This window comes from Mycetomoellerius zeteki, unplaced genomic scaffold (genome assembly GCF_001594055.1).
Source record: "Mycetomoellerius zeteki isolate Tzet28-1 unplaced genomic scaffold, Tzet1.0 scaffold48, whole genome shotgun sequence".
Classification (NCBI taxonomy): Eukaryota; Metazoa; Arthropoda; class Insecta; order Hymenoptera; family Formicidae; genus Mycetomoellerius; species Mycetomoellerius zeteki.
The window spans coordinates 1-19,385 of record NW_017257479.1 but is presented as its reverse complement, the minus strand read 5'-3'; the positions used below and the strand labels follow the sequence as shown (position 1 = coordinate 19,385).

At 37.8% G+C, this 19,385-nt stretch overlaps 1 protein-coding gene across 1 annotated transcript in view; it reads left to right on the top strand.

Annotated features, from left to right (window-relative positions):
- atos (atos homolog atossa) overlaps nt 1–15,419 on the top strand; it is a 17,097-nt gene extending 1,678 nt beyond the window's left edge. Inside the window, exons 2-9 of the mRNA XM_018455446.1 lie at nt 9,298–9,515; nt 10,040–10,263; nt 10,579–10,801; nt 11,065–11,233; nt 11,328–13,884; nt 14,207–14,528; nt 14,692–14,891; nt 15,116–15,419. Of these exons, the coding sequence (XP_018310948.1) occupies nt 9,300–9,515; nt 10,040–10,263; nt 10,579–10,801; nt 11,065–11,233; nt 11,328–13,884; nt 14,207–14,528; nt 14,692–14,891; nt 15,116–15,284 (4,080 nt within the window). The 5' untranslated portion in view covers nt 9,298–9,299 and the 3' untranslated portion in view covers nt 15,285–15,419. The remainder of the gene's footprint in view (nt 1–9,297; nt 9,516–10,039; nt 10,264–10,578; nt 10,802–11,064; nt 11,234–11,327; nt 13,885–14,206; nt 14,529–14,691; nt 14,892–15,115) is intronic.
- The last annotated feature ends 3,966 nt before the right edge of the window (nt 15,420–19,385 follow it).

Here is a 19,385-nt window from a genome sequence, read left to right as displayed (position 1 = left end):
CCAGCTGTTCGTGACAGTTAGGTGGGGGTACCTTTGTCCGCTCGTCGCTCTAGCCTGACGGCTGATTGTTATTTGTCCCCTCGGCAGTGCCCTCCTTCGGCTTTGGTTTCTCTACTGGATTCATATGACGAGTAGAGAAATTGAACGAGAGAAGCAGAGAGAGAGAGAGAGAGAGAGAGAGAGGGGGGGGGAGGGATTTTAACCCTTCCACCCTTACGATAGCACTTTTCTAGCGTGAGAAGAACATGAAACGTACTTGCGTCAGCGGCTCAATACTTACACTTCGATTCTTTTTTGTGTTACGTTGAGAATTGAATTTAGTCAGCGGCTTTTGAAGAACTAGAACATTTGTATAATGACGAATCAAACGAAGCTTTGTTCGTTATCTCCCTTTTATCTTTAATAGAATTTTCCAAACGGCCTTTGTACGCTTCTCACTGATGTAAAAGGAATAATTGGTATCTTGAATAAATTTTGTAAGTGTGTTTTAAGTTGATTTTGTTTGCTGACACCTGAAAATTAATGAAACGTAAACCTATTCCTTCTCGGGTGTTTTGTTAAACTTTACGTCATATCGTGTTCACGTAGATTGAAGGAATTATTTAAAAAACAAGATTTGATTAAACGAGTATTCAGAGAATAAATTTATTCTGAATACAATTTGATTAAACGGTTCATAATATCGGCGATTTATTTTGGTCGACTTGAAATCGAGTTACTTTTCGGGACGTGATAAAGAATTTTGATAAAATTAACGTGCACTCGAGATGATATTTTATGAAACACTGTTAGATATTAAAGAATCTAATCTAAACCAATTCCTTCAGTTAAGTGACATGTTATTTTTATTTCCAAGTGTGTTAAAATGTATTATTCTAATATTAAACGTATAGTTAAAAAAAACAATCATATGTATTCAATCCTTTTCTTTGTTCAAGTTGCTCAGTTTTCAAAATAAATAGTATTTATCTTAATGTATGTACTTAGTAAATAATAACTAAATCTGAGTCAAATTAATATATTTCTTCAGTTAAATTGTTTAAATCTATTGTTTAACGCCACTATTTAATTCCATGTTTCAGTTAAATTAACTATGTATTGAATATAGAAGCATTGTGACAACCTATAGGAATAATAACTCCAAATTTAGATACAATTTGACATCATAAATTTAACAATATATTGTAACCGACTGTAGGATAACAGAAAAAGTTTGTTTTATTTACTCGTGTTAGAAATCAACGAAATGATATCCTCTAAATATTTATTATGTCAGAGAACAAAATATTACGATTTTAGGCTAGAATTTTTTATTGAACATATACGTCGATTGATCTTTTTGTTTCCGACATGCCATACACTCTAAATTTTTGGGAGTGAAATTTCATTCCAAGAAAAGTGATAGTTGCGCCAGTTCCGGCAAGGAGTTGACTTTTTAGGTTAGATTGAGAAATTCACTCCTGAAGGAGTGAACTTCACTTTACTCCTTCAGGAGTGAATTTCTCAATCTAACCTAAAAAGTCAACTTTAATGATTAATATCTCAGAGATAGGGCGACGCTTCTTTTCTGCCATATTTGTTCGTTTTGTGCAAAAACACGTAGAATGAACCAATAATTTTTAGATTAGATGTAGGGAGAGAGAGAGAGGCTAAACGTAACATTTATCAAAGTGAAATTTCAATCTCTCCCTTCGGAGAGTGAAATTATTCACTTTCCACATAGATTGAAAATTGACTCCCATTTGGAGTGATTCTTCACTCTCTAAGAGTGAAAATTTCATTCCTGTCGAACTGGCGCAACTATCACTCTTTAGGAGTGAAACTTCACTCTCAAAAATTTAGAGTGTAGCCAAATGGAAAAAGTTCAAATTGCAATCGTTTACTGAGCTGTTTGATAAATAAATTGCAATTCGGCAGCTCGCTGCCAGGTCCAGCCTTGTGCGTTTATGCCTCTTGAGCTTTTATGGCTACGCAGTCAGGAGAAATGTGCATCTTTTTCTCTCCCCCGGAGCGAGCCGTGTCAAAACAACGGGGGCGTCGTCTCAGCCGTTCGTTGAACCCAGCTGTTTTGGATGTCTACCCAAAAAAAAAATTCAAGGTGACGCCCGCGGTGCACGGTCGGTTCGGCTCTCCCGATCGTTCTTCACCCAAGGTGGAGTGTCGGCCTCGCGAAAGGGAGAAGAGGATTCGGCAGGATCGAGCGCAAGATGAGATCCGTTATAGTCTTGCCGCTTCTAAGTCTGGATTATCTTCGGCTTTAAAAAATAAACTTGTACATCGAGTTATTATCTCGCGTACATTCGAGAGATATCAGATGACTTATGTAAACATTCGAAAATTCACACACGTCTCTGCGTGAGTGCAGCCGCAAGTACAAAGTTATGCGTGAATAATGTATCACCAGCAATTTTATAGCTTTACAGCTGTACATTGAGAAAAAAGTATACTAAATCAAGGTTGCCACAAAACTGAAAATCTGAGAAATCACGAAAAAGTTCAGGAATTTTTGCAAATTTTTCTGGAAATTAAATTCCTGGCTTCAGAGAAGTTCAATATGCGTACATTACACCTACGCAATTTTGGATTACTAACTTAATAATTAAATGCAAACAGTATTAGCAACATTAATAGTAATTAACATTGCTATGTTAAATTGCTCTCAATAAAGTATTTGACGGTTCCAACATTCCAACTCAGAATGAAAATACAAAAAATTTTTAAATATTATTAAAAGCATCAGAGAAAATCACGAAATTTTATCTGGAAATCAGGGAAAAGTATATCATAGAATTTTAGGAATTTGTGACAACCCTGTAACTTTAATAAATATTTAAATAATGTTAACTAAACGTTTACTTACAGTATCTAAATATTTACTTAATAGAAAGAAATGATAGTTAAATCAAATTATTGGTTTTTACATTGGTTGGTACAAATAGATAGATATATCTTTTTAGATTTAGTAAATATTTAGTTGGCACTATTCAAACAAATTATTAAAATTCAGTATATTTTTTTCCAGTGTATAAATATAGGGATATGGATACATCTAACTTCGACTAGCGCTACTGATTTCGTTTGTAAATTCTAATTGACGATCGACGTGTTCTTTTTTGCTCAATCAACGTTATTCTACTTTGACGTTTCCCGCTGAATGTACGCGATAGAATTCTTACTGTAGCTAAGGCGTATCACCTTCTGCTTAAGAGGGCCTTTCCGAAGCGTCGATAAAAGTAATGGTTGGTTCTCAGGGCGTTGAAGAAAAAAAAACCGTCACGCGAGGTCTCGCGCGTGTCCACGTGAGTTAAAATTGCGAATCGGCCTTGGTAGCGAGTGCCTATAAATACGAGGTTTGCTTATAGGCGACCCGCGGCCCGAAGGTGCAGCGCGTTGCACCGTCGTCGTCCCTCGGCAAGGCTGCACGCGCTAGGAAACGCGCTCGGTATCTCTGTCTCTCTTTTGTCCTCTGTCTTTTTACGCATTACGTAAGGCCCCGCGATATCAGGAGACGCGCGGTAGCGAACAGAAATATATATACGTATTAGATATACTCCAAAACCACTTCCTCAAAAACACTGGCCTCCTTTCGTCGTGTTATTGCTTTCACTATGAGCCACTGTGGGCAACTCTCAGTTTTCATGAAAACACACATATCGGAGCATTTGTAATTGTCGAATAATTGTGCCGAGTGCAAATGCGGAGGTCTTTGTCTGGCAAGCGAAATTCTACGAAGAAGAACGTTGGTGGATTTGAAATATAACATTTAACTGTGTAAAGAGAGAAAGAGAGATGTGCAATGTGAAATATTGAAGAGATACGATTGCTCGCCTCTGGCGTTGTTGCTAAGGAGCAATCGAATCGACGTTGTCGAGAGAGCACTCGATCAATTCTAGGACTTTGCAGATTAGATAATTCAACTATTGATCATTACCGTTCTCCTTTGTAATTCTGCAGTAGATTCCTTGACTCCGATAAATAGTAAGAGATCGCCGGAGAGCTTTTTGCAAAAGGTTGATTTAAGGCGACGTGAATATTTCTGTTGTCGACTGAATATATAATCGTCGTATCATCGAAACGCATACAATTACTTTCGTAGTCGTGCTGCGCACTCTGCGCACGTAGGCATGTGTTACCACGCGCAATCATGGAATTACAGTAGTGTTGGTTGCATAATATACAGGTAACCTAGATCTGCACCCACTGCTTCCCACCAGTTGACCTCGTTACCCTCCCCGGTCTCGGTTTGCCCTGCCTTCACAGGCAGAAACCTTTATTCGAAGCCGAAGATGTTCTCCACATTTCGACGAGCCGTCCGCGAGCTTAATCAAGAAAGATAATAGGATCTGAAACACAAAGAAGTAATGTTTAATCTTTTATACATGACGTAAAGCTTAAGATAAGCGTAAAAGCAGAATGAAATTTATGTATCTTCTTGTACTCATTAATGTAAAATTTATGTTCAATATACAGCTAATCTTGTATGGAATGCAATGTTTCACGGAAGGTGAATTGTCTTACAAATATACCATCTAGCTGCTCTTACTAAAGAAATCAGATCAATGATTCCTTTCTCTCCCCCGAACCATCGAAACTCGCTTTCACCAGTGCACGGGTGTTTTGTTTTTATTAAGTCGCTGCATTGCTAAACAGTCGAAATCGACAATGTCTATTTTAAGTTTCGCGTTCAAATCCAATACGCCACTTACATACGTATGTATTTATTATATTACGGATGCCGCGTAATCTTTTACGGATTGTCGCTGTAATCTTTTACTAAATAAAAATACTCGAGTCAATATGAATCGGCATGCTACGTTTTGTAGTCTTGTATTTTGTAGGCCTGAATATTTTAGATCTTTCACAAACGAGTCTTGTGTTTTATTCAGTTTTTACAGTCGTCTCATTCCGTGCGATAATAACGTTACTCTCTGTAATCCTCAAGAGAATTGAAAATTTCATTTGGAATTCTAAAACCTTGCAGATTTCAAGAAAAATTACCACCGTTATTACCGAAGATTTGTCTTTCTGACAATCGGGATATAGGTTCGTCCGGAAACCATGCTCCCCCTTACTTGGGCCAGTCGACCCAGTTTCGAGCTCTCGTGTGCTCGTAAAATGCAGAACGCCCGGTAGATAGGTGCTCTGGATTTTTTTTAGGTGACCTAGCTGAAAGACATCGATTTTACTTGAATTCCGTAAGCAGGAAACTGGCCGTAGAACGCAGCTGTGAACAAATACGATTAATTGACTATACCACGCGTAGATATTAAAGCTAAAGGTCAAGCCAACGGCGATTAATGCACTTTTTCTTTTACATGGAGACTTACTTTCGTGTACATTACTTTATGAAAACGTTGATCTTGAAAATATCACGAGTTATTACAAATTCAAATATTTGATCTAGAAAACCCGTTTGAAAAAATTTTCAACCTTCTCCTCTTGTAATATGATACCGAAGATCAAAACTTAGGAAACGCGATAATGACCAAGTTTTTTTTTATCTTCAAGGGTTAAATGTGCGCCGCGAATACGCACGATATTCTTGTCGATAGTGCTGTGTTTCGCCATCGTAAATGGAAGAGCGAGTTTATTTCTGGGCAGTCTTGAAAGCGTTCCTTTGCCAGTCGAAGAACGGACAAGATCGACGTAGACGCCGCGTGTTACTTCAAGCAAACCTAACACACTTGGTTTCTTTTCTATCGAGAAAGGTAGAAAAAATTAAATTAACATAAATCTTGCGAGCTCAAATAATCGAAAAGGAATTTCGTATACACACGTCATAACGTATTTCCAACAGTAGAAAATCGTATCTCTTTGTCGCGTTCTCTATTTTTTTTTTTTTTTTCAAACTTTGTATCTTACCCTTTATTCATTCAGGCAGACCAGAGAGAAATAAATGAAGATGACGGGATGATTACGTATGACGTGTCTTCGTATAAAGCCGAGAGAACCTTTAATAACGCCTTCGTTATCCGCATCTGCAAGCGTGAACATCGCTCGCACGTTCAAAATAGGTAATAGTTCAAAGGATAATCCCTACTGCCGAGAAACACGAAGAAAATTAGTCTCAATTTAAATTAGAACACGATCAACAGATGCGTCTTAAGAATTAATCTTACATTTGTGATATATTTCTATAATATATCCTTTCTATTTGCATTTTTTTTCTAATCGTGCCTATTTGCGTCTGATAGTTGTATCCCGATTCGGAGGAGGGGAGTTTAGACTTCGATTAAACTGTTTAGTCGAAGTCTCAAGGCACAGCCTCGAGTTTCGCTTCTCGCGGCTGAATAATCGTCTTCGGAGAAGGATTACATAGGATCCCTGAATCAGAAGTAAGACCTAAGACCTAACCCGCGCGTGATTCATATAGACTTCTGACTCATAAACGAGGCTGAGCTCGCAGCGTCTGCGAACGTATATTAATTCCTCGATGCGTGAAACGTATCCTCGTCCCCTGTACGGCCCTGGGATCGCATGGGTCCGTGATCAGCGCGAGCTGAAAATGGACGGGACGCTCGTCGCGGCGATCCGCAACGTGCGCTGGCTCGCCATGTTCTGACAGCGCGACGACGCGATCAGCTGTTCGGCGACAGCGTCGCTCGCGCCCAGCTGTGAGCGGTGCGCTCAGCTGACGACGCCATCGATACACGCCGTCGCTTCCCCCTCTCACTCCACCCAGGTTCCCCTCCTCCGTGCTCAGGAACGGTGTGGATGTCGTGTCGCCCACGTCCATCCATTGTTCACCGTTAACTCCCGAGATAAGCTTTCTTTGCAAACTAATGAGATAGCGAAACGATTTTTATTCACCGTATTTATGCTAATACCACGTTTCTCATCGATATTCATATTCATTATTGCATTGCGCAAACGTTAAATACGTACATGCTCTCTAAAACTTTAAATTAATGCCTGATTTATGCTTTGGTCTTAACCCTAAAATTTTAAAATTCAATCAATGGAATACAGATTTCAGTTAGGACCAATTAGGACTGACAGCCTTATTCGCTGAATTTTAAGATTTTAGGGTTAAGACCGAAACATAAACCAAGCAGTAGTTGGTCCTAACTGAAATCTTAATTCCATTGGCTGAATTTTAGGATTAAAACCGAAGTAGAAACCAGGCATCACTCTGAAGAATGAAATCTCGCTCTTTTTCAAGACTGACTCAATTTTCACTCTTTAAAGCGAGATTTCACTTTAAAGAATTTCGAGAGTGACGTATCAACAAATTAAAGTTTTCTTCTAATTGCGAAATAATTGTAAAAATTCGGATCTCGTTTCCAAGCGAATTTCCAGGTGAGCTTTTTGATCATTCGTGGGGAATTCTAGCGCATGGTTTGGATGTCGAGAGAAAACGCACGTCCCACGTGTATCGTCTTGAATTTCGTTCGATAAGACTGAAAAGACGAAAAATCACGGCGAGACAGCCGGACGGCAAGCGACTGGCTGGTGTCTCGCTGACGTAACGTGGGCAGCGAGAGTGGATATTAAGAGACCTCGAGTTTCCGCTCGTGTGTTAGCTTTCCGTTTATGTAACGCGACGTTAAGCGCTCTCGCGACCCGTTCGATCGCGTGCATTCACGATACGCTGAATAATTTTCTTTCACCCGCTCGAGACATCGCCTTTCGTCCGCCTCCCCGACAACGTGCGGCTCGTCGAAAATCGAAGGCGGCTTCTGTCGCTTCAGTTAACAATTTCTCGTGTATGCGCAGGGACGTAGCTAGAGATTGATTCCGAGGGGGCGGGAAATTATTCCGTTCTCGTGCTCTTTTCTTCATTGTACTTTTCTCTGGGCGTGTGTCAACGTATTTTTTTTCTAAACACAATGAAATGTGATTGTGCGTTAATACATTTTGACAAATATTTGTAGCGAGAATATATCTTATTTTATTTATCGATAGAACGATATGAAAACGTAATTGATAATCAATCGTTGATGAACTTGGTTACTTAATCGTCACTTATTGCGATAATGAGTTGGAACCGAGATAGTGATATTTAGGACACTATTAAAGAGACGTCTACGAGTCGTTCGACTCGTAATTTACGCAATTGCGTTATCTCATAAATTAAATAGTTCTGTCTATTTAATTGCGTGTTACATCATCGAAATCAACATTATTGCTTTTTACTTTAGTTACCAATCTCGTAAAATAAGAAGATGGATTTAGGATAGCAACAAACATCTCGTTTTCTCGTTGTATGCAGCATTCCAACTCATTGAGTTTGTAGTTTCCTGCGATTTAAATGTGTCGCTTAAAAAGGCGTTAAACACGTCTGTTCGGTCGTCAGCAAAACTTGTGAATCGGCGATATGCCAGTCGCATTGGCCCTACCAGTATTGTACTAACCATTCAGGAAACCTGTAACCCGCCGCGGCAGGCCGCGAACTGCACCTTGTTTTCTTTCATCACGTGCACTACGCGCAGTGGCTATAACCAGTCCTGCGGACGTGACACAACAACAAATTTAAAGGGACGACAAAAATCCAGAAGGCTCCTACGAGCCGTCTCGAGCACGTTGGCCCGCGCGACGCGTGTTTCGAGATCGGAAAGCGATCCCGATCGCTCAGCGATGAGCTTCCAAGAACATTTGGAGATTTGATCAAAATTATTGTGCTTGTACTCCATTTTTTTTTTGCAAGAGTGCCATTTTTGGCGTTGTCACACTTGGCACACTTATTTGACATTTAAATTTATCAGTTTTCTTTTTTTCACATTTTGATTACAAATAATCTCAATATACTGATGAACATCGGATAATACTCCTTTCTTCAAGTGTTACATAAATGTTATAATAAGAGTAACTTTTATATCTCGATTTTCCATTCCTTTAGTTATAATTCTTTTGAGCAACTTGGAATGGATTTTTTGTCAGAGGAATTTGCCATCTTTTTCTGCAAATATACGTTTAACTTTTAGTTTTGGATACCTTGATGATCAACGTTCGAATTAAAATTCTGCTTGAACAAAGACTACTCTTGAGTAGTCTAGATAGAGAAAGGAGATTTAATTAATTCAGCCTGACTCTAATTGGGAGAAAACAGTGGAGGAATTGGGTGCAAGTGGCAGTATACAGATGACTCTAATACTTTTTAAAAAAATACAATATAATTTATGAATGTTATATTCTTTTATCTATCGCTAAATTTCATTTCTAATCTGTACTTTTAAATTCGTGTTTATTTTTTATTATTTTTCAATTTTTTGCATTCAATATCTATTGAATAACCTATAGACCTTCTTTCGTGATGGATCACGGATGTGATCAACATCGGTGCTTCTTACGTTGCAGGTATGCACTGCCTAGGTGCGGTGACGGGAGGAGGCACCTCCAGCCCGAACGGGGCTGGCGGTCGGGGTGGTGTTCTTAGTGTGTTTCGAGCCCTTGGAGTCCTTGTGTGCGAAGGGAGAATCCAGGGCCCTCCGCGTGGCTACAAAGAGGGCCCACACTGCGCACCGCCTATGCAGGCGGTTCCAAACGACCACGTGTGCGAAGAGACCAACTATCTGGTACGTAACATATGGTGTCCCCGTTACTCTCCGTTGTTCCTAGGCGACCTACTTATGCGCAGCTTTGCCAGAGGAATATAAAAGCCGTCGAAGAAATTCGTTCGTTTACCAATTAAACGGAACAATCGTAATTTTTACCGTTAAAAATGTTGAAATGCTACAAAAGAAAATAACATATGTATTTGTTGCAAACTTCTTAATGCTTTTTAATAATTAAGTAATAGAAATAATCGTTAAAGTACTTATAAAAATTAAGGCCTATAAAAAAGGATTACAAATGCAAAGATACAAATTGTAAGATTTTCTTATCAGAAAAAAATTTGGAATTTACTTTCGGAAAAACTGTATATTTATTATTTATTTGATATGTTAAAATATATTTTCACAGAAACTCTTCTCTATGATTGACAATAAAAACGATTTAAATAACGCAATAGAGAAAAAGGGCTACGAGCCAAGATGATTTATCTTTTTATCTGTTATGAAAACGTTTTTGTCTACATTTTTTTCTTTAATTTTTCAAGTGCAATCGATATCGAGTACTAATTCAGGAGATCACGGAACGCCTCGCTACTGGATCGTACCTGTGCGTGGAGGTGCTTTTGTGCAGCGATTGTCCGTGTGGTTTGGCAAAGTCCACTTGCAAATATCCTGTATATCCCGTGCCGTCCTTATCCATTTCACCATGGCAAAAATGCGCTTCGGAGATGTTACTGGAGTATTGGTGTATCTGCGTTGTCCCGAGCAAGTAAGTCGCGCTTTATTTCATTCTGTTCTGCAGCACAATTCTAGTTACGAAATAAAATTGAAGAAATAAAGATAAGTATATCAATCACAGGTAATAGTGTCAACTAATTAGCCTAAATATGAATCTAAAAAGTTACACATGTCGAGAACGACGGGATGTTTTAATTTCGATATCAAATCATTTTTAACGTAATAATATTCATTCATCGAATTATCTTCATTTCTTCAATTTGATTTTCAAATCTCTAAGTAATATTTCTAAATTTATTAAAAGTACTTTTTTTAATGTCATATATCTGTATCCGGTTGCTTTTAGGAGCCAGGAACCAATGAATTTTCAAGGATTATACCAAGCAGTGCGTTCACGGTTACACTTCAGCCAGGTTGCAGCGTGGTGGTCACGCAGCAACGGCGCGGAGCCGAGCTACATAGCCACCCGGATCGTATCGCACAATGAGGATAATCTCAGCAAATTCCGAGAGACGTCGGTGGAGCATACCTTTCCTCTGGCTGGTAATGGCGACGGAAATTCCATCAAGGTACGTAACATTATAAGATTATGGTTGCATTCAGCAGAAAAAGCAGCTTTGCAACTGTTATTAAATTCTCGAATATAATTGATTTATACATTTAGATCTAATGAGAAACTAAGGGCAAGATCAATCATATTAAAGAATTTTACAACAGTTGCAAAGCTGCTTTTTCTGCTGAACACAGCCAATGTCACAAATATATACAAATCGACTGTATAAGCGATAAGATTAAAATCAATGTAATTATTGGCATCATATTTTTGTATTAGGTGACTATGTGGGCACTGCCGCGGATGGAAGAGGTACCCATACTCACGTGTTCGTTACACCCGAAAAAGGAAAAAGACGAAGAAGATATCGCGAGGGCGTTAACGCCCACCAAGAGTGTCCCGATAGGATCTGGCAGCGCGCAAAATCTAGAGAGTCTCGTCTTACCTGGTAAGAAACTAATATATTGACCTGTGGAGATTCATAATTATCTTAACAATTTTTATTCGAACATAAATTAAATATAAATCGCTTTTTTTAATAGTTCTAGTGGACGACAGACTACAAACCACTTGTAACAAATCTGGCAAGCATGACTGTCGTTGTGAAGAAGAGGACGTATCCCCTCTATCGCCTACCATTAGATCTAATGGCGAACGGAAGCGTCGTCGATCGCTTCCCTGTGGTCCGGCAGAGAGTCCTTGTGTGAACTCGCAACCGGTACCGTTGCCGTCCGTTCAAGAATATGTGCAGGAGATAAGGGACAACACCAGTTCGAGTTTAATGAGAAATTCTACCGAGTCATTAAACAATCGTAGCATCATGAGGATTCTTCAGAATAGAGAAGTAGAGAACAAGAATGAGGTGAAAACTCACAATAATCGAAACTCGGATCTCGAACGTTGCTTCAAGGTACATCTAAAGATCGAGGATCTGGAACGCGATTTAGGGAAATACTACAAGCATACAGTGACAGAAGTTGCAGAGATTGCCAATTCAAAGAACGCTGATCGGATCGAAGAAGGCTACAATAATTCCGTTAAGAACTCTAATCTTGGAAGAGGGCCCAGTAGCTCCTCGGATATCATATCCGCGGCAAAGAGTAGTGGGATATTGCACAATCTTAGTCCTTTCACTCCCACGAGTTGGGCCTTCGTCTCCTCTTGGCAGAATAGCAATATGAATAGTAAGTTCCAAAGCTTTCGCAGTGCAAAGGAGACTCGTTTTAATGATTCCGAAAAAAATTACAAGCCGCCAGCTGTTACATCCAATCATGCTCTAATCAATCCCTACGCTCAGCCCAATCCTTTCCACGAATCAAATCCGGGACCTTCGACGCATAAATGGATGCAAAAAACGCTAGACAATTCTGCTTGCATCGTACATCAAAGTTGTCCGAAAAATAAAATTGTCGCAGAGGCGCAAGTATCGGCCGGTCAAGACGCATTAGAGATTAATAAGGAAGAAAGTACCATTAAAAGTAGTCAGAAAAAAACTGGAAAGCCAGATTTAAATCAATTAATGTGGAAACTATCGGTGCCAGATGAGAAAGAAAAGAGAGAAGAAGGAGGGTTTCTGGATTGGTTCAGCAAAGTACCTGGAAGAGTCTTGGGTGTTGCGGCAACGAAGAGCTATGTTGATAACAACAAAATGAAGAACGAAAGCAAGTTGGAACATTCAATCGGGCAGCAAGGTACAAACGAAATCAAGTTCAAGAATTGCAATCTCGAATTGAGTCAACGGGAGGTCGACGAAGTGTTAGCGGTATTGCGAGCGAGAACACCTTCGGGACGTAGAAGAGCTACTGTTAAAAATGTGAGAAAACGCGGAGAGCGATCTGAAAGGGTCAATGATGATATGACAGAGAAAATTACAACAAAATGTTGGGAGGAAGGGATAGTTCGGAGTAATTCAATAAATCCTGGAACAGTTCCAGTTTGTACACTTAAATCTTGCGAGGATTGCAGCCGTGGGTTGTGCAAAAAGACAAATCATCAGGTACCAGAAGAACATTCAAGCACTCTAGACCGAGTCTATTACGACAAGAATGTTTATCAGCCTGCACGTTCAAAACTTGCCGAAGGAACCAACAAATTAAATGAGGATTCGCATGCGAAAATACATACGAACGAGGATGCGAATCGTTTGCGAAATGTTTCCACTAAAGCTGACGTGCTGCTCGGAGCCATTCTGCGAACTAGCAAGGACCGAAAGGACTTGTCAGATATTTCACCAAACGGGACCAGACCGAGGTCGACGACTACCATTGACGATGACAGTAGCGACGACGATTCTCACCTTTCGAGCACTGAAAAGCTTGATCAGCAGGACCATAGAACCATTTCGTCCAATGACGAGAAATCCTTGCCACTGAATAAGAGATTCCATCGGTTACGGCAGATATTCAAGAAAGAAGTGGATATTAAGAGAATTGCTTTGATAGCGGACGAGAGTTCCTCATCGTCGGAGACCTCGCCGAATTCGACACTGCAGCAACGCTTTACTACGGCATCATTTCGCTATAACAACGAACAACCGAATCTACATAGTGCAAGGTACAGCAAGACGAAACGGCGAATCGACTTCGCTAATTTCTCAGAGGCTACCGAGGAAAAAGAGGATGCTGCGATATTCAGTACAAAAGACGCACATCAAAAGCCACGCAATATACATAGTACAAATAATAATGATCGCGAATGCGATTCCGAGGGCCTAAACAACCAGCAGAATCATTGCGACAGGCGGCTCGAAGAATCTTTTACGAATAAAGAGCAGGACGAGATTACAAAAGACATAGCTGCTCTTCAGAAGAGCAATTTGATAACTCCAACTATTCCGCAGAGCGGACATTCGTCTTCCAAGCTACGAAGCAACAATTACAATGACAGTATCGCGGAGACAGGAGACGACGAGGCTGTCGATAAGAATGTGCCGTCTGCGCTCGAACAGGAGAGATTCCGCAGATCCTTGGAAAATGCGGCGTCGATGGTATTCCATAGCAGGACTGGCTTGCCGTTGACCTCTAGTCCAGCGCCATTGAGGAGAGGCAGCTGTTGTTTCGATTACGACAGCAGTTTGAATTCCGTTTCCTCTAAAAGAAAGTACGTATCGAAAAACGATACAGTTGAGCGGCATCAGTGAATAGCATTATAATTTATAATATTATAAAATTATAAGTTTTTAGAAGAATTATTTGTGCAATAATTTTCTTCTTGAAAGTTTTTTGTCTGGCAGTAATAGCAGAAATAAAATATTACATACTTTTTCGAGATACATTGGTAATAATATATAATAATATATAAGATGGAAAGTAATTGTGTAATTGAAAGTATCCAAGATTAGTTACAGTGTTTTTTACTGATGCCGTCAAGTTGATATCGGCACAGTTTTTTTTTTCTCTAAAGTGACATTTCGCATTTTTAGCGCGTTGTTTGAATTAAATACACCGCCGAGTCCGGGTGCAGTCTCGCTGGAAGAAACCGATCGCGACGCAGAAACCGCTGGTGAAGGCGAAGAGACACCCAAAAGACGGTCTAGCTCCCGCCACCGACCACAGAGTCATGCTCTTCTAGGCAGCTTCGAGGAATCGGCGTTGAACGGTAGACTCGAACCGGTGTCCACGGTTCACGGTTTCACAGCGGAACTCGGGGCTAGCGGTTCCTTCTGCCCGAAACACCAGAAACTTCCAGTCACTGTGTTTTTCTATACGCTCGGTGACAATGATAAAGTCTCCACACCATACCTTGTACGTACTTTTTCAAACAATCGATTGCAATGTGTATCCTGAATAATTCACCGATACAAATTACCAATGGCTGAGTAATTATTCGATAAAGAGATATTATCCTCTCAAAGATCCCTATTTTTCTTTCATATTCGTAATGATGATTCATGCTATTATTTTACAGGCTCATATTAATCTTGAGAAAAAGGGCTATCAGGTACCAAGAAGTGGCACCATTCAAGTGACTCTTCTGAATCCATTGGGTACAGTCGTTAAGATGTTCGTAGTATTGTACGATCTTTCCGATATGCCGTCGCGATCTCATACTTTTTTACGTCAAAGAACACTGCGGGACAAAACACTACGCTACCTCGTTCACCTTAGGTATGTTCCATTTGTATATTTAAATAGTTTTAAAAATAAATTATATAAGCAATCGGACCATTGCGGACCGATGTATAAATTATACGTTATGTAAAACGCCAATTACAAATTTTAAAGAATTGAAAAATTGATATATATGTTTAAGAAACGTTTTGTGAAGTCGGCTTTAGTGCTAGAAATAGACTGGAAGAAATAACAGACGCACGTATAAACTTTTCTTCTAGATTTATGTCCAGCAAATCAGGTCGAATTTACCTGCATACGGACATACGTATGATTATCTGTCGGAAGTCAGACGTGGACACGGCGTCGGACTTGGGCTCGGAACCGCCGAAAGAACTCAGGAGTTACATCCACGGTCCTACAAATCCAAAATTTTCGCCAAGGTGCTGAGCCACGTGGTACTTTCCATGGGGCTGCTGCCAATCGTTCCGCCCGCCCAGTCCCTTTCAAGTCGAACTGTGATCGACAAACGATCGAATAAGATCAAATTAGAAATCAATTTTTATTCTTTTAACCCTTTGCGAGATAGACAATTACAATTTTTTTTTTTTAGCTAATGGGAAAAATAATCTGAATATGTTATAATTTATTATATAATTAATTTCTCTGACTTGATAACTGACATAATAATTTGTATCTTCTGTGGATATAAGTTATTATGTGTTAATCAATTATATTATAATGATATTACGATGATAAAAATGTAGATTTCAAAATTATTACGGAACATTATTTCTTTTATAAATTATTTTAGATCGCAAAGGGTTAAGAGAGATTGAGAATCGAAAAAGCGCGAGAATATGAGAAAAATTCGAAAGATTACGAATGAATTTAACCGCTCATGTTGGAATAATAATTTATATTCGCAATATATTTCTTTTTTCTTTCTTTTTTACAAAATTATTAGTTCGGGCCTTTTGCGTTGCCCGATATAGAATTAACTTTTGTATATGACAATTTCAACACGAATGGTTTGTAAAATTGACTCGAATATTGCGATTACACTCCCAGTCTCATTTTGATCCGTGATTCGTGCTTGCAGTATAGAATGCTGCATATAAATACAATAGGATAAGTTCATGCTGTTTTTCGTTTTAAATTTGTTTCTGTATTATATAATAGTAATATATATATTTATATATATACATATTATATTTATATAATTTGAAAATTCTATTGAATTAAATCGGTTAATCTTTCTATTTTCAATCTAGTGCCCAATAATCATGAAAATGAAAAATCAATCGACTTGAAATTCGCATTAGGAATTCGAGTTACTTTCTTTGTCCTATGCATCTATTGTAATTATTGCTATAGTGCATGCTGGCAACCATTTTATTTATGGAGTTTATCGCAAGCTGGACGATCTCGTTGAGAGGCCATTTTTCTCAACTTATTGCTGTAAATATAGTCACGCGTAGAGAGTAAGTTGAGTAAGAGTTTTTAAGCAGGATGATATATATACTGCCATTGTGTGTGTAGCACTCTACGTTTAAACGAAAAAAAAAAGTGATATGAGCGTGGAAAAACGTCGACGAATTCGGTCTCGCATTCCTATGGAAGATAAAATCGAGAAATATCAAAACGTGTTGTGATTGAATATGATATGTGCAATGAAAGTACAAAGTTATTCATGCGTTATTTCGTGGTTCTACAGCGAATCATTGTAATTTCTGAGCAGAAAAGATAAGCCCGAGAGAGAAAGAAATCAAAATTCTTTTCCCGGAAAACGAAATGTGATTTTTGTGATTTGCGTGATTGTGATTTGTTTCTTTTTCTTCCTTGCGATTCGAAATGCAAAAATGAACGCGAGCGACCGGAACTCGTCGGTTTTTCCCGGGAGTAAAAAAAATGATTATTTACACATATATATGTATATATACATAAACCAGAACACAATCTTTGTGTCCGTAGCACTGTGATGAATATTTTGATAGACTATAAAAAAAGAGTAATTATTATTATTACAAAATAACTATTTCTGGATAGTAGACACGTCATAGATTTAATCGATTCTATTAATACGTCGTGCGAGGAAATATAATCGTGCGTAATTTACTAACTAGCCGCAAGGTTAATGCCCATTTTAAAGCAAACGAACGTGACGATTCGCGTTTTCCTTTATTTTTCTAAAGATGCTCCACATAAATCGCGCGGAAGAATTACGCAAATGATTGGGAGATCTCTGATCTTTCACCAATGAATATTTTATTTATGGTTTATCGTGCTCGTGACGCACGACTTGTCAATTCTTCCTATCTTTTTCTTTATAAAGCAGTTAAGATTACTGTTTTACAAGGAAAATAAAATATGGTACACTTACAAACACAGTCCTTCTCTCTCTGCGTGGTGATTTTTAATTACAAGTCAAATATAGAGATGAAATCTAGAATGAAAAAGGAAATTGCTTATAAGCTTACATAAGCTTTTATGAAATAAAATAATGTATTATTAATATCTTTTTATATAATATTGTATTATAAAAAGAAGATAATATATATTTCTATTATATATTGTATTATTAATATATTATCTTTTTATAATATTAATAATATTGTAAATAATTTAAATATTACTTTCTTATAATTTGTATTTATTACAACATTAAAAATCTTCTTTATAGAGTTGTTTATAGAGTTATAATTCTCTATTGCTTTATATTGCAAAAGATGAAGGAAGTCCACGTTATCAATTAATTCGCTACATTCAATATTCGATGAAACGTTTTAATTATAATCAAATCAAATTTCGCGTGATTAAAGTGTTGAAAATAAGAGAACCTTCGTTATCGTTTGCGTCTTTCTTACTGTGAATTAGAGGAAGGCAGCTTTCACTCCTCAAAATATAAATTAACTTTGTAGGATAACGCGGTATATAAATAAAGTCGCTGTACGTATAAAGAGAGATTATTTTTAATTGTTATTTTCTAGCGGAGAAATTGGATAATCATATATACGCATATAGCAATCAAAAGCTAATAATTGCACATTTAATTTCGATTAAAAAAGAGAAACATTTCGATAGTCGCTTCGTATCTAATTTAATATTTATTTTGTCTTTTATCTTATTTTTTTTTTTTTTTTAGAGGAACGAGAGCTCTTCTTACAAATGATTTTAATCAAATTCTTTCACGTTCATTCGAGAGAACACCAAAATTTTTTCACGAAGACATTCAAAATTTTTAAATACGTTTAAAAAATTTTATCTACTTTTCTCCAAGAAACTTTTTATGATTAAAATTTCTTTTTTTATAACAAACGTGCGATATTATGTAATTTATGCGCTTATTATGTTCGTAAAATCAATAAAAAAAAGAGGAAATAAATCTTGGTTCTTTTTTTTAACTTGAATAATTGTAAATTAAATTTTCTCAATTATTTTCGATTATAATGAATTTGCAGCGGTCGAATTATTTCCTGTTCTTTTATCAAGACCGAAATGTTGTATATTCCAATAGGCCGACGTGACAGTGAATATTGAATTCGTGTACTTTTTCGCAATTCGCCAGATCGATTAGCTAGATGCGTCTTTTAAACAGAGACGTTGCAAGATATATTGTACAGAATGATGGCGAGAGCAATCGCGCCTCTTGTTTAACGAGAACGACTGTAACCGTTGTTAAATACATTTTGTCGATGTTTTCTTTTTGAGAAATAAAGTAGAATGTCGAGACGATAATTAAATGATAAATCGAACGTTGAAGTTTATTCGAGGAACAAATCCTAGCTCGAATCCATAGATAAAATTGCGAGCAGCGAATATCATAGAAAATAGTGAACGGCAAGGATATGTAAATACATATCACTGCCCTGTTCATTGTATATAATTTATATAGGGTGGCATAAAGAAGCATCCCGGTGGTCCTCGTGTCGGCGACGATAAAGAGTTTCGATAAAGCAATTAATACAGAGATAAAATAACAGATTGTCGCGCTTTGGTAAAATAATAATGCAGTTCTTATCGATCGCAACATTTCGGTGTCGACGTCAAGAAGGACCATCTTTTCTTGTACCACCCAGTAACGTACAGGCGACCATCTTACGGTGATTGTAACCGATTAATTGTAGCTGTATTTTTCTGGCTTGGTCGAGATCTTGTTAGTGTTTACCGAGAAGTAAGCAAATACATCAAATGAAATGTGCATGGGAGGAGGTAGAATATAATATGAGACACCCTTATCAGAAATTCAACTCCAATATATTATTCCTTTCAACTGGCGATAATAATGTTTTCCTCCCTCTTTCTTTTTCTAGAACAGAATTCTACTTACAAATATAAACGGAGGTGGATTGAGCTTAGAAACATTAAAAAGTTATATAATTAATTGTTATAGAAAATATAAGCGATTGTCAAAATTAAAATAAACGACAACCTGCAGAGCACAAACAGTAATATTAACATTAATTTATGTCAGTATTATAATTTCCCAACAAATTATGTAACTGTTACGTACAACATGTGTTAGCCCTATAAGCGCATAATATTATTTAA